We start from the raw sequence: 22,421 nt of genomic DNA, 5'->3' as shown, positions 1-22,421 counted from the left end.
TGTCAGAGCATTAATTGCCTGAGAACTATTATGAATTGCTCATAATGAACATTTTTTCATGCCTTGGTGCTTAATTATTCTGCAGGGATAATGCTTCCTCCCCAGAACATTGCTTAGGAGATACTTTGCCAATTATAATAACATTCATACATATGTTTGCATTTTTTTTTGAGACACAGAACATATACACAATGCCTATGAAGAGATGACTTTCTAAAAAGCAAATAAGGTCAAGTATATATAAATGGTCTCGCTAATATACTCACTCAATTCTAATAGAAATTATGGATAAAATAAATTATTGGCTCTCCAGCAGGCAAATGATATTTTCCCACGTGAAATAAAACCAGAATATCTGAGGATTGCAATGTTGTCTTCATTCCCAAGTGTGTGCACACACACACAGATACACACACACATACACACACACATACACACACACACACACACTTGCATTCTCTCTCCACGGATTTATCTAAATATTTTTTTAACATCTTTATTGGAGTATAATTGCTTTACAATGGTGTGTTAGTTTCTGTGGTACAACAAAGTGAATCAGCTATACATATACATATATCCCCGGATCCCCTCCCTCTGTGTCTCCCTCCCACCCTCCCTATCGCACCCCTCTAAGTGGTCACAAAGCACTGAGCTGATCTCCCTGTGCTATCCAGCTGCTTCCCACTAGCTATCTATTTTGTCTGATATTAGATTTGCTACACCAGCTTTCTTTTGATTTCCATTTGCACAGAATAACTTTTTCCATCCCCTCACTTTCAGTCTGTATGTGTCCCTAGGTCTGAAGTGGGTCTCTTGTAGACAGTATTTATATGGGACTTGTTTTTGTATCCATTCAGCCAGTCTATGTCTTTTGGTTGGAGCATTTAACCCATTTACATTTAAGGTAATTATCGATATGTATGTTCCTATTGCCATTTTCTTAATTGTTTTGGGTTTGTTATAGTACGTCTTTTCCTTCTCTTGTGCTTCCTGCCTAGAGAAGTTCCTTTAGCACTTGTTGTAAAGCTGGTTTGGTGGTGCTGAATTCTCTTAGCTTTTGCTTGTCTGTAAAGGTTTTAATTTCTCCATCAAATCTGAATGAGATCCTTGCTGGGTAGAGTAATCTTGGTTGTAGCTTTTTCTCTTTCATCACTTCAAATATGTCCTGCCACTCCCTTCTGGCTTGCAGAGTTTCTGCTGAAAGATCAGCTGTTAACCTTATGGGGATTCCCTTGTATGTTATTTGTTGCTTTTCCCTTGATGCTTTTAATATTTTTTTCTTTGTATTTAATTTTTGATAGTTTGATTAATATGTCTCTTGACATGTTTCTCCTTGGATTTATCCTGTATGGGACTCTCTGTGCTTCCTGGACTTGATTGACTATTTCCTTTCCCATATTAGGGAAGTTTTCTACTATAATCTCTTCAAATGTTTTCTGACCCTTTTTTTTTTCTCTTCTTCTTCTGGGACCCCTATAATTCAAATGTTTGTGCATTTAATGTTTTCCCAGAGGTCTCTGAGACTGTCCTCAATTCTTTTCATTCTTTTTTCTTTATTCTGCTCTGCAGTAGTTATTTCCACTATTTTATTTTCCAGGTCACGTATCTGTCCTTATGCCTCAGTTATTCTGCTATTGATTCCTTCCAGAGAATTTTTACTTTCATTTATTGTGTTGTTCATCATTGTTTGTTTGCTCTTTCGTTCTTCTATGTCCTTGTGAAACGTTTCTTGTATTTTCTCCATTCTATTTCCTAGATTTTGGATATCTTTACTATCACTATTCTGAATTCTTTTTCAGGTAGACTGCGTATTTCTTCCTCATTTGTTTGGTCCGGTGGGTTTTTACCTTGCTCCTTCATCTGCTGTGTGTTCTCTGTCTCCTCTTTTTACTTAACTTACTTTGTTTGGGGTCTCCTTTTCGCAGGCTGTAGGTTCGTAATTCCCGTTGCTTTTGGTATCTGCTCCTGGTGGCTAAGGTTGGTTCAGTGGGTTGTGTAGGCTTCCTGGTGGAGAGGACTGGTGCCTGTGTTCTGGTGGATGATAGTGGATCTTGTCTTTCTGGTGGGCAGGACCGGATCCGGTGGTGTGTTTTTGGGTGTCTGTGACCTTATTATGATGTTAGGCAGCCCCTCTGCTAATGGGTGGGGTTGTGTTCCTGTCTTGCTAGTTGTTTGGCATGGTGTATCCAGCACTGTAGCTTGCTGGTGTTGAGTGGAACTAGGTCTTAGCATTGAGATGGAGATGTTTGGGAGGGCTTTCACCATTTGATAGTACATGGAGCCAGGAGGTCTCTGGTGGACCAATGTCCTGAACTCAGCTCTCCCACCTCAGAGGCTCAGGCCGGAGCACCAAGACCCTGTCAGCCACACAGCTCAGAAGAAAAGGGACCAAAAAAAAAAAAAAAAGAAAGAAAGAAAGAAAATAATAAAATAAAAAATATTATTAAAAATTAAAAAAATAAAAAAGTAATAAAAAGAAAAAAGAGAACACCCAAATCTAAAAACAAATCCACCAATGATAACAAGTGCTAAAAACTATGCAAAAAAAAAAAAAAAAACAACAGACAGACAGAACCTAGGACAAATGGTAAAAGCAAAGCTATAGAGACAAAAGCTATAGAGACAAAATCACAGAAAGAAGCATACACATACACACTCACAAAAACAGAAAAAGGATAAAAATATATATATGTATATATATATATATAAGAGGGAAAGAGCAACCAAATCAATAAACAAATCTACCAATGATAATAAGCTCTAAATACTTAACTAAGATAAACATAAAACCAGAAACAAATTAGATGCAGAAAGCAAACCCCAAGTCTACAGTTGCTCCCAACATCCACTGCCTCAATTTTGGGATGATTCGTTGTCTATTCAGGTATTCCACAGATGCAGGGTACATCAAGTTGGTTGTGGAGATTTAATCCGCTGCTCCTAAGGCTGCTGGGAGAGATTTCCCTTTCTCTTCTTTGTTCTCACAGCTCCCAGGGGCTCAGCTTTGGATTTGGCCCCGCCTCTGCGTGTAGGTCGCCTTGAGGGCATCTTTTGGGAAGTCTGAGTTCTTCTGCCAGCATTCAGTAGGTTTTCTATAGGAGTTGTTCCACATGTAGATGTATTCCCGAAGTATTTGTGGGGAGGAAGGTGATCTCCACGTCTTACTCCTCCACCATCTTGAAGGTCCCTCAGATATATCTAAATTTTTAAACAAGTAAATTTTTTTGCCCTGTAATCTTTCATAGATCAGGGGGTTTCCACAAATTTGTATTGAGGCAATTATTGGAAGCAATTCTGTATGGTGGTTTTCTATTTTGACTATATGTAAAGTGCATCATTTCACTGGACCATGGGTATGACACTAGGTGAAATAATAGAACTTTAAAAGAAAAAATTGTCACCTATTGCAATTGAAGGTGATTGGTTGTCCACCGGATACACTGTGATGTTGAGATCATACACTGGAAAGGACTCACGACGAGGAACAGATGGATGAGGTCCATTCACAAAAGGGCCAGCTTCTGTGTCCGAAACTACCAACGTTATGGTGTCAAAACAAGGCACCAGGCCAATCTCACCACCTGGAAGACACAACTAGAGTTTAAGCCTGACTTTTAAAAACATAGAATACCAAGATGAAACCCACTCACATTTGCTCTACAAGCATAAAATGGCAAGGGAAGGAACTTATGTGGTTAAAAGGTAAAACTCAATTTTATCTATGCAATTAAATAGAGTCATAAAAATAACACAAAAATGCTTGCCCATCTGTTGCCTCTGGTGAAATCCCTGCCAGCCATCTATCACCATATGGAGGGGCAAAACAGGGCTAACAAGGGTCTGACAGTTCATAAATGAATAAGGGATAGACACGAAGCTTGACTCGTGATGGCTTTACTCTTCTCTCATAATTATTAGTGTTAGGACCAACCTCAGGGAGAACAGAAGGCACCCTTTTCCCTCTGGTAATTGTCTTCCCATTTGCATTAACCACCTTAAATGAACAACCATTCACTACAGAAGAAGCAGAATAGGTGAAATACAGATATAATCCACATTTTTGTGATTTGTTTCAGTATTTTCCTCATTACATAATAGCCAAGATGTTAGCAAAATAGCAACAGCACCTGGAAAAGAAGTGGCATTTATTTTCATCTTCTGTTTACTCTTTAGAGCTTACAGCTATGGGATTCAAAATGGCCCCAACTTAGGCAACGAGAGGAAGAAGGAAGAAAATGTCAGGACTAGATAGTTTACCAGTAAACAGAACAATCTGCTCTTGGATTACTAACTAACAGCACAGAGGTGGGAATGCTTGCTGTCCAGGGGACAGGAAAGTTCTGCAGATATGCTTTTGATAATTCTCAGGCATCACTCTGAAAGTGCCAAGAGGGAAGCAATTATGTTTGAAGTTTTGATGAGTCTAGGACACGAAAGATCAGGGATGTCATCTCTTTTCACAAGACACATTGGTTAAGTCTACAGAGCATTGTGTTTGGCATTATTCTACCTGTTTGAAAAAAATGACAAGGAAAAGCTTGAGATGATATTATTAAGCAACCAAATGATTAAAGGATGAGATAACTGGATTTATTTTTAAAAAACAGTGAAGTTGAGAGAACTAAAATTAAACAATCTGCCTTCAACTTCAGGAAAATTAAAAAAAAAGACACCTCTCATCTATTCATAATTATAAAAAACAAATTGGCATAAAGTTTGTTTATTCATCATTCACTTGATAAATATATACTTAATGCCTGTTATATGAAAATTAGTGTTCTCGGTGCCTCAGCAGAGAAAAAGGCAGACGTGTTGAAAACGTCAAAAGACAGTTCAAAAGAATGTCAAATGTCCAAAGACCTACTATGTGTCAGGAGCTGACACAGTCTAATGGTAGAGAAAGAAATGCAGTTCAGTTAGAACATCACAGATACGTGTATGTATTACGTGGAACCATATGAAATTGCTACTATTAAGCCATTTTTTACCTATTAAATGGAAAATTCATCTATCTCAGCCTGATTATGTACCAGGTGCTGAGGGTGAACAAGGATGAGAATATTGGCTGATGATGGCATAGGGGGCAAGGCACACACACCAGAGAAAGTCAGAGAAGTCTTTTCAGATGGCCTTGCTGGCTTTGTACTGAGCATTAAAGGATGAGTAGTTTATAAGGCAGATAAGGCAGAGAATTGGGAGATGAGGAGAGAGGACGTGTAGGGAGAGGGAGCTGGAAGAGAAGTAGAAAAATCTAGGAAATGAAAACAACTTAATCAAAAAAGCAAACATAGTACATTCAATAACTGTAATTTCAATATAATGGAAGCATAGGATACATTTACAGAAAGAGCTGGAAAATTTGGCTGAGGGTTAAACACTAAAAAGGCTACAGCATTGGTGGAAGAATTCTTTACCTTGAAATGCAATACAGTCTAAAGATATAATTTATACTTAAAATAGTTAACTGTACTGCTATTTGAAAGAAAATTTTTGAATGACCTCATACATAATGTTTGGAGAATAGAAAATTAATAATGTAATTTTATATCATAAAATATTATTCAATTAGTAAAATGTGTTTACAATAACTATATAAAATTTACTAAATATTTTAATAAACATTTTTAGGTGATTATCTAAATGAATAAAGGAATCTACAAAACTGCACATGTAACATGATTGCAACTATGTTAAAAATTATGATTATAAAAACGAAAATACTGTAACACTGAAATGTTAACAGTGATTCTCTTTGAAAGGTAAGTAAGGTAATTTTTTCAAAACTTCGTTATATTTTTTCATGTTCTCTGCAATGAGCGTGTACTGTTTTCATAATCGTAGAAATAAGATAAAATAAATCAATCGATGAAGTAAAATAATGGTGACACAATTGTTCTCTGGTGATCTTTATAACCAATGTATGGAGGAAAGAGCGGGGCCACTGAAACTTTAGATCCTATAGTACTGAAGTTCTCTTTACTCATCCTAGAAGAGCACTAAATTACTACCAACTGAGTAACGAAGTGAACATTACCAGAAAACATAACATTCAAATAACCAAACACCTTTTTGAATACAGTATTTCTGTTAATTAACTTATTTATTTTAACATCTTTATTGGAGTATAATTGCTTTATAATGTTGTGTCAGTTTCTGCTGTACAACACAGTGAATCAGCTATATGCATACGTATATCCCCTCCCTCTTCCATCTCCCTCCCAACCTCCTTATCCCACCCCTCTAGGTGACCACAAAGCACTGAGCTGATCTCCCTGTGCCATGCAGTTGCTGCTCACTAGCTATGATTTTGGTAGTGTGTGTATATCAGTGCTACTCTCTCACTTCGTCCCAGCTTACCCTTCTCCCTCCCCATGGCCTCAAGTCCATTCTCTACAACTGTGTCTTTATCCCTGTCCTGCCCTAGGTTCCTCTGAACTTTTTTTTTTTTTGATTCCATATATATGTGTTAGCATACGGTATTTGCTTTTTTCTTTCTGACTTACTTCACTGTATGACAGACTCTAGGTCCATTCACTCACCACAAATAACTCAATTTCATTTCTTTTTATGGCTGAGTAATATTCCATCGTATATATGTGCCACATTTTCTTTATCCATTCATCTGTCAATGGACACTTAGGTTGCTTCCATGTGCTGGCTATTGTAAATAGTGCTGCAATGAACATTTTGGTACATGACTCTTTTTGAATTATGGTTTTCTCAGGGTATATACCCAGTAGTGGGATTGCTGGGTCATATGGTGGTTCTGTTTTTAGTTTCTTAAGGAACCTCCATACTGTTCTCCATGGCTGTATCAATTTACATTCCCACCAACAGTGCAAGAGGGTTCCCCTTTCTCCACACCCTCTCCACCATTTATTGTTTATAAATTTTTTGATAATGGCCATTCTGACTGGTGTGAGGTGATACCTCATTGTAGTTTTGATTTGCAGTTCTCTAATAATTAGTGATGTTGAGCAGCTTTTCATGTGCTTCTTGGCCATCTGTATGTCTTCTTCGCAGAAATGTCTATTTAGGTCTTCTGCCCATTTTTGGATTGGGTTGTTTGTTTAATATTGAGCTGCATGAGCTGTTTATATATTTTGGAGATTAATCCTTTGTCTGTTGATTTGTTTGCAAATATTTTCTCCCATTCTGAGGGTTGTCTTTTGGTCTTGTTTATGGTTTCCTTTGGTGTGCAAAAGCTTTGAAGTTTCATTAGGTCCCATTTGTTTATTTTTGTTTTTATTTCCATTTCTCTAGGAGGTGGGTCAAAAAGGATCTTGCTGTGATTTATTTCATAGAGTGTTCTGCCTGTTTTCCTCTAAAAGTTTTATAGTGTCCGATCTTACATTTAGGTCTCTAATTCATTTTGACTTTATTTTTGTGTATGGTGTTAGGGAATGTTCTAATTTCATTCTTTTACATGTAGCTGTCCAGTTTTCCCAACACCACTTATTGAAGAGACTGTCTTTTCTCCATTGTATATCTTTGCCTCCTTGGTCATAGATTAGTTGACCATAGGTGCGTGGGTTTATCTCTGGGCTTTCTATCCTATTCCATTGATCTATATTTCTGTTTTTGTGCCAGTACCATACTGTCTTGATTACTGTAGCTTTGCAGTACAGTCTGAAGTCAGGGAGCCTGATTCCTCCAGCTCCGTTTTTCTTTCCCAAGATTGCTTTGGCTATTCGGGGTCTTTTGTGTTTCCATACAAATTGTGAAATTTTTGTTCTAGTTCTGTGAAAAATGTCATTGGTAGTTTGAAAGGGATTGCACTGATCCTGTAGATTGCTTTGGGTAATAGAGTCATTTTCACAATGTTAATTCTTCCAATCCAAGAATATGGTATATCTCTCCACTGTTTGTATCATCTTTAATTTCTTTCATCAGTGTCTTATAGTTTTCTGCATACAGGTCTTTTGTCTCCTTAGGTAGGTTTATTCCTAGGTATTTTATTCTTTTTGTTGTAATGGTCAATGGGAGTGTCCTTAATTTCTCTTTCAGATTTTTCATCATTAGTTTATAGGAATGCAAGAGATTTCTGTGCATTAATTTTGTATCCTGCTACTTTACCAAATTCATTGATTAGCTCTAGTAGTTTTCTAGTAGCATCTTTAGGATCCTCTATGTATAGTATCATGTCATCTGCAAACAGTGACAGTTTTACTTCTTCCTTTCCGATTTGGATTCCTTTTATTTCTTTTTCTTCTCTTACTGCTGTGACCAAGACTATGTTGAATAATAGTCGTGAGAGTGCGCAACCCTGTCTTGTTCCTGATCTTAGTGGAAATCTTTTCAGTTTTTCACCACTGAGAACGATGTTGGCTGTGGGTTTGTCATATATGGCCTTTATTATGTTGAGGTAGGTTCCCTCTATGACTACTTTCTGCAGGGTTTTTATCATAAATGGGTGTTGAATTTTGTCAAAAGCTTTTTATGCATTTATTGGGATTATCATATGGCTTTTATCCTTCAATTTGTTAATATGGTGTATCACATTGATTGATTTGTGTATAATGAAGAATCCTTGCATTCCTGGGATAAACTCCACTTGATCATGGTGTATGATCCTTTTAATGTGCTGTTGGATTCTGTTTGCTAGCATTCTGTTGCAGATTTTTGCATCTATGTTCATCAGAGATATTGGTCTTTAGTTTTCTTTTTTGTGACATCTTTGTCTGGTTTTGGTATCAGAGTGATGGTGGCCTCGTAGAATGAGTTTGGGAGTGTTCCTCCCTCTGCTATATTTTGGAAGAGTTTGAGAAGGATAGGTGTCAGCTCTTCTATAAATGTTTGATAAAAATCGCCTGTGAAGCCACCTGGTCCTGGGCTTTTGTTTTTTGGAAGATTTTTAATCACAGTTTCAATTTCAGTGCTTGTGACTGGTCTGTTTATATTTTCTATTTCTTCCTGATTCAGTCTCGGAAGGTTGTGCTTTTCTATGAATTTGTCCATTTCTTCCAGGTTGTCTATTTTATTGGCATATAGCTGCCTGTAGTAATCTCTCATGATTCTTTTGTATTTCTGCAGTGTCAGTTGTCACTTCTCCTTTTTCATTTCTAATTCTATTGATTTGAGTCCTCTTCCTTTTTTTCTTGATGAGTCTAACTAGTGGTTTATCAATTTTGTTTATCTTCTCAAAGAACCAGCTTTTAGTTTTATTGATGTTTGATATTGTTTCCTTCATTTCTTTTTCATTTATTTCTGATCTGATCTTTATGATTTCTTTCCTTGTGCTAACTTTGGGGAGTTTTTTGTTCTTCTTCCTCTGTTTGATTTAGGTGTAAGGTTAGGTTGTTTATTTAAGATGTTTCTTGTTCCTTGAGGTAGTATTGTATTGCTATAAACTTCCCTCTTAGAACTGCTTTTGCTGTATCCCATAGGTTTCGGGTCTTCGTGTTTTCATTGTCATTTTTTCTAGGTATTTTTTGATTTCCTCTTTGAATTCTTCAGTGGTCTCTTGGTTATTTAGTAGTGTATTGTTTAGCCTCCACGCGTGTGTATTATTTACAGATTTTTTCCTGTAATTGATATCTAGTCTCAGAGCACTGTGGGCAGAAAAGATACTTGATAGGATTTCAATTTTCTTAAATTTACCAAGGCTTGATTTGTGACCCAAGATATGGTCTATCCTGGAGAACATTCCATAAGCACTTGAGAAGAAAGTGTATTCTGTTGTTTGGGGATGGAATGTCCTATAAATATCAATTAAGTCCATCTTGTTTAATATCATTTGAAGCTTGTGTTTCCTTATTTATTTTCATTTTGGATGATCTGTCCATTGGTGAAAGTGGGGTTTTAAAGTCCCCTACTATGATTGTGTTACTGTCAATTTCCCCTTCTATGGCTGTTAGCATTTGCCTAAGGTACTGAGGTGCTCCTATGTTGGGTTCACAAATATTTACAATTGTTATATCTTCTTATTGGATCGATCCCTTGATCATTATGTAGTCTCCTTCTTTGTCTTTTTTTTTTGATGGGTGGTGCTCTATTCCTGTCTTACTGGTTGTTTGGCCTGAGATGTCTAGCAGTGGAGTTTGCAGGCAGGCAGATAGAGCTTGATCTTGGTGCTCAGATGAGGTCCTCCAGGAGGCCTCACTCAGATTGATATTCCCTGGGGTGTGAGGTTCTCTGTTAGTCCAGCAATTTGTACTCGGAGCTCCCACCACAGGAGCTCGGGCCCAACCTCCGGCCTGGGAACCAAAATCTCACAAGCTTCATGGCACGGTAAAAAAAAAAAAAAAAAAAAGGAGCAGTACAATATCAAAGAATAAAAAACAAAATAAAATTGGAATGATAAAAAATATATTAGGAAAAATAAAACTATAATCAAAACACCTGCAACAGGTAAAATAAAACCACAACAGAAAAAAGAAAAAAAGGTGGGGGGGAACAAGCCAAAAGGAGAGAACAATAACAAAATATAAAGCATAAAATAAAATTAGAAAAATAAAAGATTTATTAGGAAAAATAAAAATATAAAAGAATCAACAACAATGAATCAACATCGTAAAACAGAACCCCAATCTAAAAGAGAAAAAAAGCCTTGGCTATGGGGGTGGAGTTTAGGTGGGGGTGGAACTTAGGTAGGGGAGTGGTTTAGGGTGGGGTGGGACTTAGGCGGGTGGGTGGGTGACGTTTAAGTGTGGGGTGGGGCCTAGGCTCAGGACCCACGTAGCCAGAAAAGGCCCTAGGGGCAGGGTCTAGGCAGGGAGACATTCAAGCATGGGGCAGGGCCTCTGCTTAGGACCTGCTCGGAAGGGGAGAGGCAGCACGTGGAAAGGAGGGCCTCTGGAGTGTGGAGTTCTGGAGTTTGGAGGTAAAGCCCTGGGTCAGGGTGTGTGGGTGGAGTTTAGACCCAGCGCGTTGGAGGGGGTCTCCGAGTGCAGAGGTGGGGCCCTGGGTGGGGGCGTAGAGGCGGGGCTTGGGCTCGGAGCAGCAGGAGGGAGGCTCTGAGGGCAGAGGATTAGGCCCAAGAGCCCAGTAGGCTCCCCGGTGCCTAAGTGGACAGGGAAAGCACTGGCTCCATTCCCTTCCATTCCTCCATTCCCCTCCCCCACCATCTCCCCCAGGGTCTCCCCTGTTGCTGCTGGACCCCTAACTGTGGGTGGGTCCCGCTGGGTGTAGGAACTCCTCCCCTCCCCCAGCTGCCCCTCAGGGCTGCCGGTCCCACTTTTGCTCCCCCTTCCCTCCCTCCTACTCCCTCAGGACCTGCACAGCTGGAGGGGGCCTCAGGTGGTCAGAGGATCAGGCCCCGGATCTCAGCAGGTTCCTGGGGGCCCAAGTGGGCAGGGGAAACCTGGCCACGCTCCCTTTTGATCCTCTGCCCTCCCAATGGTCCCCCAATTTTCCCCTTCAGGCATGGGATCCCTTCCCCTCCCCCAGCCACCCTTCAGCAGGGGCTCCAGTCCCATCCCGCCTCCACTTCTTCTCCCCCTTCACTTCCCCCATACCCCGCGTCCTACCCAGTCACTGGGGGTTCCTCCCATCCCCTTAGGTGTCCGTGGTCCCACTGGTGCCTAGTAGGTGCCCTAGTTGTGAGGAGACGCGAATTCAGCGTCCTCCTAGTATGCCATCTTGACTCTGCCCCTCTGTTAATTTATTAACATAACAAAAAAGTCTATCTGAAACAATTTGCCCCAGTGTCCCACTAGGTCTTATGAAAAAAATGTGTCAACACTCTCTTCTATGGCCACCACACTAGAAGAGAGTTATACGTATGTACAACTGTTGCTTAACGTCTGGAACAAAGCGCAGGAAGAGAAGACAGATTCATCTCACCACTAATTTATCTATGCTGTGTGAGCCTGCCAAAGATGTTAAAATTATGTAAAAATCAACAATCACTGGTCTTTGGATCACTTTTCTGCTAGCCTGAGAACTACTGGGGAAATTAAAAAGAAGCACCTAGCTGTAAACTCTTGAGAGACATTGAGAGACATCGAACAAGTGGGCTAAGCTCCTCAGGACAAGGAAAGAGCCAATGAAACCTTTCCTAAGACTTAACATAAAGAAGAAGATAAGGAGATAGCATTTAAAGAAAAAAGATGTTTAGTTGAGTGATTAAGAACTGGTATCGCAATGAATCACTGTTTTTTAAAGTACCCATAAAAATATTATTTCAAAATGTTTTCTCCCATGTCCAAATGAATCCTTTGCTATCTCAATCCCCCTCCTTGAATTCCCTCCCACCTCCCTGCTTGTATTCTCTCTCTCTCTGTCTCTTCAAATAAGAAAATGATTTGAATTCTGATACCTCTTATTTCTTGTATCACTCACCTGGCCTCCCACACCCAATCACACTTCCCCCATGGAATTTCCAGGTTAGAGAGGCATATGGATGAGTAAACGTGAAATTGTAATGGAGTGTGATAAAACTTAGGTAGAGGAAGTAGATGTATTAGTACTGAGGAAGTGGCCTCAACCCAGAAATCAGATGTGGGAGGGGTGGTGATGTGGCGATGGGCAGATGTGTCACGCTGTCATCTTTACGTGGGAATGTGTTTGTCTTACTCCTTTAAATCAAAAGTCCTTCATAGTAGGGTTTGGGTTATACTCCTTTGTAAAGCCACAGTGCCTACTACTGTGCCGAATTCACATCTTCTCTACATGAACATTTTACATAAGGAACAAATGCCATCCGGATAACAATATAATGCAATGCCAGAAATGTAACTACAGTGCTAATAAACTAGCATTTACTGTATCTCTCATCTATGTCCACCACTGTCATGTGCTGTGGACAAGTTACACAAAAGTGTAAGACACGATCTTTGCTTTTCAAGAACTCAAAGGTCAGACCGGTTTCTTCTTAGGAGCTAGCTGATAATCAGGAAACTTTTACAGTTAATAAGATAATTATCTTAGGGAGCCTACTTCAGGCATTTCTGTTATGATTTAGGGAGCCAGAAGCTGAGATGGTCAAATAATCTTCTTCATATTGACCAAAATAGGAACGAGGACAAGCCAGGGTGAATTGAAGGTCTATGTGGAAGCATCAGGAGCAGAGCAGCAATAACACTTGATCTTTCTCAACTCTGTGAAATTCATTATATTACTGAGATCAAGAAATACTTCTGAATATGGTGATCATACTTGAAAATGGGAGATGGGCTGCCACTCTTTTAATGGAAGGAAGCATTAAGACTGTTAGATTATCAGAGCCCACAGCAAGGAGTGGGCTAAGATTCTGTCATGTTGCTGCATCCCCACTCTCAGACTAGTCACAGTTCTGTCACTTACCTGTGTGTTTGTACGTCACAGCCCCTGCCGTAACATCTCCCTGAGAAAACTGACGCACTGTGACCCCAGCTTTCCTCACTGTCCCATGCTGAGGTTCTCGAACAATCATGAACATCAGTTTCATATCATCACTGTCCACATCAGTAGCAAAAATGTATTCAGAGGTAATGACCACCTCTTCGCCCTCTGAGCAGTACATCATGGGAATGAGGTCTGCCTTTAGGACCGGTGGCTCATCATTTACAGGCAACACCTAAGCAGGAAAAAAAAATGCATGTTTTCAAGAAAAAAGAGCAATGACAAATTGCCCAACTGGTAACTCATAGCTCATAACTGGAATGACAGGCATTTTCAATCTTCCAGACACGTGAAACAATAGCCATGGCATTTGGCCAAGCCATCTGTATCTTTTAACTTTCCCCGGATGAACCAACTTGTAAGAAATGACCCACATGAGAGACATTTTAGGTAGGGATGGGAGAGCATGGTTATGGTTTGGGGCTCAAAGCTCTCGTTTGTTTCAAGACAGACAAAATCTAAATGTGATATAAAGCATCCTTCACCCAAGCCCCTATCCTCCTTTGCTAAATTTACCCATATTCTACGGGAAATCTAGTCCTTGTGGTCTGAGCATTTACGTTTACCACATCAAAGTTATTTATATTTCAAATTACTTGATGATTACAAGGCTTTCCTCTACTCTCAACTTCCTGCCACCCAGGAAGTTTCTTTGGACTTATAATAAGCAGCAGCTGCACTTCAAACATTTTGAGTTAAATCTGAAACCCCATAACCATTAAATCAATGCCAGTTTTCAACTTGATAAAACATTTTTCTCTCACTGTCATGAAAATAAAATTTCCAAGCAGAAAGGGAAAAAAAGCAACATGGGATCACACTGGCTGTCCAAATTTTAAAAGATTTTGTAGAAATGTGAAAAAGTATGTCTTCTAAACAGGAATGAAGGACAGTCCTCCTCTGAGTTCACGACCACAACTCGGCGTGTGCTGCACATTTATTTATCAAGTCTGGCCTGTGAATACTGTCACCCCTACATTTCCTTGCCCCACGCTTTAGCCAATGTGATCTTTTTCAAACGTGGCTTTCATCACGTCATCTAACCGTGGGAACCTTCAGTGGCTTCCCAGAGCTTCTCCTAGTATGTCTTCGGCTTCATCTCATGCTATGGGGTTCCTTTGCCACTCCTGTCCATTTCTACCCCGAAGACACTGTGTTCCACACATGTCAGGCCTTTGCCCCGTCTTTGCATCTTCTGTCTGTCCCTTGCCTGGTATGTTCTCCCGTAGCTCTTTGCTTGGCTGCCTCCTCCTTCAGGTTACATATGGATTCCTCCAGGAAAACTTCTTGACAACTCAGACTCACTTAGAAACTTCCCTTGTTTACTCTCTTTTAGTACCCTGTTCACTTGTAGAACACATCCACATTTTAACTGATTATTTCAGTGACAATCTGTTTAAAGCCTGCCTTCATCCCTTGCCCATAACTCTAAAAGAAGAGGAAGTTTATTTATCTTGTTCATCAACACAGCCCAAGAATTTAGCATAGGACATGGCATATAGCAGGCACTTATTAAGTATTTATGGAATAAACGAATGAATGAATGTAACTACGTATATATGCCCTGGTTACCCGACTGTTTCAACAGGCTAACAACTCGACAACAAATATACATGAAATTATGAAGACACTTTCCTTTAACAGGTAGAGAGATGGGGTGATGGAAACCCAGGTTTATTTATTTAACTAAAGATAGAAAAGTATGCAATACTCTATTCCATTTTCTATTGGCTTATTAGGAAACAATATCTTTGTTCAAGTCCTCTGCGTAGATTCAGTGAAGACCTTCTTTATCATTGTTCTTGACCCCATCTGATCAATCTCACCAATACATTCATGATCATCACCTCGCAGCAGTTCACAAAATATCCTCAGCTTTCAAATGCATAAAAAGTCCAAAGGCAATAGAATTAAAAACATTCCTCCTGAATGAAAAAAAATCACACATAATTGTCTAAAACTTTCCTGAAGCTCTGATTGGTTTCCAAAGGCTATGCCCTTTTGTCTCAAAAGTAATAATACACAAATTCTTTTCCCCAAATTCACTGCTTAGGGTCATTAATGAGAAGATGGCCATGGACAGAAGACAGAGTTGGGGTTTTCACCATAAATTTGCTTTTCAGGAAAAAAAATTAACTCAGAAAAGCTTTCTTTATATGTAAAAGTCTGCCAATAAAGAAAACTCTCCTTTTTGAAGCTGAAATAACGTACTGCTTTTCATCTAGATACAAGACCATCATTAGAACTAAGTGGAAAAAATGAAAAGAAGTGGCTATGCACTGTGACTGGCATGGATAAGTGCTCAGGAAATGTTAGCGAGCATGGTAATTACAATCACCTGTTAATTTAGATCTGGGCAGTGGTGAGGAGGAAAGAACGCTGGCCTGAGTACCAGAGTGGAGATGCCAGCCCAGGTCTACATGGTCAAGTTAATGGCTTTGGACAAGTCATTGAACCTTCTCAGACCTTTGCTATAGGACGGGGATAATTTCTTTTCTGTGTACTTCTTAAAACACTAGAATGATGTGATCATTTTTAATTATTAACTGTAAAATATCTTACAAACACATTATTATGACCATTAATAATAATTTCATACTACAAAGAACTGACAAAATTGAAACAGAAATAGAATTTGGTACGGTAAGAATAATTAGTGGATCTTCAGGAAGTGTGATAAGTCTTCTGCTGACCCTCCTTTGTCACTAACTATAAATACCTGCAAATCCCATGAGTTATGCTTGTGGACGTGGATGGTCACCCAACAGAGAAACTCGGGGGTTCCCATCAGGCCTTTGAGCATATACTCAACCTTTATGTGCAGATTTTCCTTCATTTTTCAAAAGAGGGAAAATAATCATCTCAAACAGGCCAGGGGTATATAGTACAGGAATTCACAAAGGGTCACATCGCACATATAGATACGGCTCCTTGCACACAACAGGGAAAAGCCCAGCGATGCTAGCCTAACCTGTCCAACTGCTAAATAAATATTTCTGGGCATGACAGATCAAAAATATTAGAAATAATTTATACATGGAAATGACTGCTTTTTAAATTAAGTCTCTGGGTTTGAGGTCAGAGTAGTTCTACCTTTAAATCGATTGGCACAAGAAACTCATATGCCCATTTCACCAATATAACTTTGCTCTCTATTGCCTGTCCTGACATAATCAAAGATGTAAGCAGACACTTTCTTGCTTTGAAGTCCATGTGCTTCAATTTCTATCAGAGACCCCAAGAGGCTTCCAGACTAGAAGGTTTGTTTCTATATGAACCATGGAGGAAACTTACTACGTACCTCAATGTATAGCACACATTCTGCTGCATTTATGCCATCTGTGACCTCCAGTAGTATGTCATCCTGAAGTATCTCAGATCCATCATGCTGATACCTGTGGGGATGATAGCTGTCACTAACCTCTCAAGGCCACTGTCAGAGTGCACTGAGATTCCTGTCACAAGAACTTTCCCATGGTTTTGGCCATATGTTCAACAAATAAATAAATAACCAAACCCCCAGCATAATCATGAAGTCACATATGTAACTACTGTACTCAAGTATCCTTAAATGTAAAATTGCTCCACCCTGGAAAAATGTGTTTATGCATTCATAACTTGTCCCCAAATCAAAAAGCAGCTCTTCAAATTGTCACTGTAAAAACGGGAACCAGTGGGTGTAGCTCTGCCTACTTACCGAAAACACTGCTGGGGGCAAAGGGGACACTGAGACTGAGCAGTGACAGGTAAAAGTGGGACACTACGTGGATTTTGGTAATTCTCCCTCCTCCCCCACTTTTAAGGTTATTCCTTCTGCCTGTGCTCTGGATTGATTCAGCTCTGCCCTAAAACTTTATCTATGCATTATTCATTGCCTCTCTCCTGCCACTTCCCCCTTGCTATTTACTAACTCTTTTCCTCTGAACCTATAAAGATTCTTGAATTTCTCTAGACTTAAAAGTATTTTTTCGGGACTTCCCTGGTAGCACAGTGGTTAAGAATCCACCTGCCATTGCAGGGGACACAGGTTCAATCCCTGGTCTGGGAAGATCCCACGTGCCATGGAGCAACTAAGCCACGTGCCACAACTATTGAGCCTGCGCTCTAGAGCCTGCAAGCCACAACTACTAAGCCCACATGCCACAACTACTGAAGCCCGTGCGCCTAGAGCCCGTGCTCCACAAGAGAAGCCACCTCTCGCCGCAACTAGAGAAAGCCCACACGCAGCAGTGAAGACCCAACGCAGCCAAAAATAAATAAATAAATTTACAAAAAATGTATATATATATTTTTTCTTGGTCTTGCCTTGACCCTATTTCCTTTTAATTCTCAGTCAAGTTTCTTAAAGGAATTGTCTAATTCTAGACTTTCCATTTACTCTTCAGTCCACTGTAGTGATACACAGTAAGTTCTAAATAATTGTTGAACTGAGTCAAATTTTTAGCTTATCAGTGATCCATTCAAGACACTGAGTTATGGAAATAAGTTCTAGGAAATGAAATTAAAAGTTGCTTTAGGGCTTCCCTGGTGGCGCAGTGGTTGAGAGTCCGCCTGCCAATGCAGGGGACCCGGATTCGTGCCCCGGTCTGGGAGGATCCCACATGCCGCGGAGCAGCTGGGCCCGTGAGCCATGGCCGCTGAGCCTGAGCGTCAGGAGCCTGTGCTCCACAACGGGAGAGGCCACAGCAGTGAGAGGCCCGCGTACCGCAAAAAAAAAAAAAAGTTGCTTTGAAAATTGTATTGTATATTGAACATATGTAATGTTTACATATCAAAAAATTCCAGGGCTAAAAGGTGTTTTACTCAGGACGAGACTCACCCATACACTAGCTAGGGATTCAATTCCATTGGTGGAGAAAGCCCACCTCCTACTCCCAATTTCCCTCCCAACACTGCCTCCTATGCTTTACTTTGTCATACTCCCTGATATCTTCATCAAAAATAGATTGGTATGTGATAATGTGCTAATTCAAATATACTCACCATGCTAATGCCTCTAAAAGGTCTAGGAGTACACATCCAAATGCATGGCTATGGAATCAAACAGAACTTCTTTCAAAACCAGAGTCCTGCACACACTAGCTAAGTGACCTTAACCTCTTCGTGTCTTAGTTATTTCAACTATAATATGAGAATAGAACCATCTACCTTGTCAGGTTTGATTGCTGTGAAGTTTAATGAAAAAAAACCATAATTGCAAGTCTCTAGAAGAATGCTTGAAATATACGTGCTGGCAAACACTCGTACTTTTTTTTTTTCTATCCATCGTTCATTCCCTAGTAAGAACTATCTAAACAGAGCTCTCTTTCTAACAGGTAGGAAAGAGCTGAGATCTTGGGGAAAAAAGGAAATTTTAATGAGGATAAGAGTAGTGAAAAGAGGTTAAGATATTGGAAACTGTAAAATAAAGCAGTGTAACTAAACTGTTGGATGAAAATGATCTTCCTGTACACAAATTCTCCTTCCCCATCAATTTCTAAATGTAGAACTAAGCATTTGATGCCTAATACCTTCTACTACACTTTATCAAAAAGGACAAAATTCCCATTTATAACTTGAACTTGTACAAGTGAGAAATTAACCAGTATGTTTGTCTACCTGACCACTGCTTTTGAGTACCTTGCATTGTTTTACAAAGAAGATGTTTTACTAGATTTTAAAGAAAAAGTTTCTTACATAACTGCATTAGGTAGAAGAAATGAAAGTCCTCAAGGTGAGGGGAACTACTGTAGGACCATGAGACAGGGATTACTCCACCCCTGACTGGAAGAGACCCAAGTACTATTCCATGTCCTACCTACCCAACCTACCCTACGTATTTGCCCTCAAATCCCCTCCCCAGTAAAATGGATTAAAAATTCACACTAAGGACTTCGATCAACAGAATTCTATCCCAGAGTTGCCAGGGTTAAGAAATTGGCTTTTCTTAAAACCAAGTTCAATTATGTAGATTAGCCTTATAGATTATCTCAGACTCTATTCATCTAGTTTGATTGTTACCCCTTGTGATACATGCAGTTGCAGCAAATTTAATATTCATGCTAATCGAGTTTTTGTTGCTCAAATATTCATAATGTCACTCCTACCAGTACAGCAAGCCGGAGGGAAAGAAAATGCCTTGGGGGGAAACTAAAGGATTGTCATTTCTAATTTTCAACTGACCCTGGAAAAGTATTAGGTGGCATGTTGCTACCCCTGAAAGAATTGGACAAACTTCTTACACTGCCTCACAATTGATTCAGATGGGAGCCAAAGCACGTAAAACAAAGAAGCCAGGAAATGTTCTGACCTAACTTTTAAGGCCTGGAGGTCTCCCCAAGAAAATATGGCCCCTGTGTTTAGAGGAAATCCATTCAGCTCCACCCTTCCGTGCTGAGGCTGTCTCTGCAGGGAGAGGTGGATGTTGTCCAGTTTGGTGTCCACGTCAGAAACCAGGACATGCTCTGTGCTGATGACACACTGACTTCCCTCAGCCACTCTCAGAGGGTTGGTAAATACCTAGAAAGAAGGAAGGAAACATTTAAAGCCTTGTTCCATGAAGTGTACCTGAAGACAGAGCTCATGAAACCAACAGAAAACTTCCAGCACCATTTTCACATGTCAATCAAACTCTCAAGAATGTGCTCAAGGGAACAAGTTCATAGCTGAACATCCTGGCTGAAAAGTATTTTTCACTAAATGCTTCCAATTCTAAACATTGATGGACACAAAGAAACAAGGCAGCTCTAGAAACCTGAAAGCATCTGCATTTCACTGATCTCAGACCCTGTAGAGTAGAAGCAGCAGTCAGATTTACCATCACTGGTGCTAAACTGAGAAAATAACAACATTCCTCATCGTGTCCACACCTGCCATTGCTCGGCACATATGTACCTTAATCTACAAAATGAACAAAACCTACATCAAATTCCCCTAGAGAAAGAATCCATCCCTTTTTACACCCTAAAGATTCTTAAAGACTTGGGAAATTGACTGGAGCTTTTAAGCATCAGGGTAGTGAGTGTTTTAGATATGGAAGTAGAACAGGGAAATGAAAGACTAGAAATTGAAGATTTCATAGGAAATAGATTTATTCAAGCATTAGACTTAAATATTAAAGCCATAAAGATAATTTTCTCTAACAGAAAAACTCACCGCTCAATAAAAATTTACTTGAAAGTAAAAAGCAAGTTAGAAGGGCTTGGGCTGTTTTATCATCACATTGGGAGTTGGCAAGAAGTGTTCCATGGTCAAACACATCTAGAAAATAGTCACATACGGTATCTTCACCTTGGAAGTTTATAAGATTCGTAAGTGTATTCAGCACTCTGAGACCCTACAGTAGGAAAATCTACTAACTTTGTTTAACCTATCATTTTCTCAAATCTGTATTACTACACAGAAGCAAAAACAGGGAGATACAGTTGGGCTACCAAGTCATGGGCTCTGAAGGCTCCTCACACACGATCTGGGGTGAGCGCTCTGCTAACGTGAGGACACAGGGTTCTCTGAGGAAGTAGCTACTCTCTTCAGAGCAGCTGCCACTCCTAGAAAGGAGAGCACTCCCTAAGGCAAGAGCTGGTAAAGAGGACGGAGGCCCGAGAAATGAGCAGAGGAAAGGGAAGTGAGCAAGAAATCACAGCCTCCACCCACAGCCCTGCTCCATCCTCCCACCCACCAGGGCACAGCCGCCCCAAGGGCAGTTCCTTGGATCATGGAAATGATGAGACCATGCTCCCTGGGACAGCTGCCTTGTATTCTGTAATAAACTACTTCTGCCAGCAAAGGACGACATAAAGTAAGAGCCTTTTCTCCCTACAGCCACTCACCCGCACCCTTCCTAAGTGCCTTACTCTGATTTTGCCAAACCTACATTTTCACTGTTTGTAGGAGAAAGAAATAAATGGAGTTCTTATTTAAAGAGGATTATTACCACTGAAACATGGTCCATGTCCGCCAACCTCATTTTGTCCTGAGTTGCATCGATTAATATCCCAAGATGCTAATAAGTTTCAAGGAATATACTTTGCCTCATTAGACGATTTTTAAATATATATGTATTTCAGGACAACTTTAAAAAACTAAAAGCTAATTTGCCCCCCCCCCCCATTAATTATTCACTTTCTAGTCCCTGCCTGAACCCAGTGCTTGGATTTCTGGAACTTCAGGCCAGCATGGTGTCAAGATCCCCTAACGGTTATCACTTAGCCCAGCGATAACTGTGGATTTTCACACCAGGGAACCACTCCCATGACTAGGTTCACTGAAGCCACTCATTTAATTTTATTTCTACTACTCTCAGTTCTCTACAGTACTATTTCATTTGTCCCATCCACTGTAGAAAACAGACAGAAGCCACTAAGCCTCCTGAGCCCCAAGTCCTCGTAACTATTCCATTTACCTTCAAATGATGGAGGTAACTATTCACTTCACCCTTTCTGGTTTTTACCACAGATCATCTTTCTCTAGCAAGAGGCTGGACAGCTTGGCATAAAAAACTGTTTCTCTGTGATTGTTCTGTAACACACATTAGCTTCTTTAGATGCTGGGCTATTTCAGGGCATGTACCTCATACATAGAAAAGGATGGTCTGAATAAAATCTAATCAAATTAAGAGACATTCTGGGCTTCCCTGGTGGCGCAGTGGTTGAGAGTCCGCCTGCCGATGCAGGGGATACGGGTTCGTGCCCCGGTCCGGGAAGATCCCACATGCCGCGGAGCGGCTGGGCCCATGAGCCATGGCCGCTGAGCCTGCGCGTCCAGAGCCTGTGCTCCGCCACGGGAGAGGCCACAACAGTGAGAGGCCCGCGTACCGCAAAAAAAAATTAAAAAATAAAAAATTAAGAGACATTCTAAACTATTTTTTATACAGGGAACATGACCTGGTCCCTGACAGGGAAGGAGGCAAAGAACATAGTTTACATTCCTTTTTTGTGAGCTCTTGGGCCCATCTTCTACCAAATATTGCAAGCTCAGAGGCTGGCGGGGTCAAGCCAGTGATGTAAATGGGTGTCTTGAGTTGGGTGGGGACTTGGGTGACTGGGGAATGTGCCCTGTTCAGCTGCTGTGGGGTGGGGGTAGGGAAGTGGACTCAGTGTTGCCAGAGCTTCCAAATTTTC

At 40.2% G+C, this 22,421-nt stretch overlaps 1 protein-coding gene across 1 annotated transcript in view; it reads right to left on the bottom strand.

Annotated features, from left to right (window-relative positions):
* Positions 1-22,421, bottom strand: part of FREM1 (FRAS1 related extracellular matrix 1) — a 153,138-nt gene that overhangs the window by 73,638 nt on the left and 57,079 nt on the right. Inside the window, exons 13-16 of the mRNA XM_033858083.2 lie at positions 19,613-19,821; positions 16,625-16,718; positions 13,246-13,498; positions 3,402-3,581 (exon numbers count right to left, since the gene is read on the bottom strand). Coding sequence (XP_033713974.1) covers positions 3,402-3,581; positions 13,246-13,498; positions 16,625-16,718; positions 19,613-19,821 — 736 coding nt within the window. The remainder of the gene's footprint in view (positions 1-3,401; positions 3,582-13,245; positions 13,499-16,624; positions 16,719-19,612; positions 19,822-22,421) is intronic.

Source organism: Tursiops truncatus, chromosome 6 (genome assembly GCF_011762595.2).
Source record: "Tursiops truncatus isolate mTurTru1 chromosome 6, mTurTru1.mat.Y, whole genome shotgun sequence".
In the NCBI taxonomy this organism is placed as follows: domain Eukaryota; kingdom Metazoa; phylum Chordata; class Mammalia; order Artiodactyla; family Delphinidae; genus Tursiops; species Tursiops truncatus.
The sequence above is the reverse complement of the archived record's forward strand: the minus strand, read 5'-3'. Positions and strand labels throughout refer to the sequence as shown.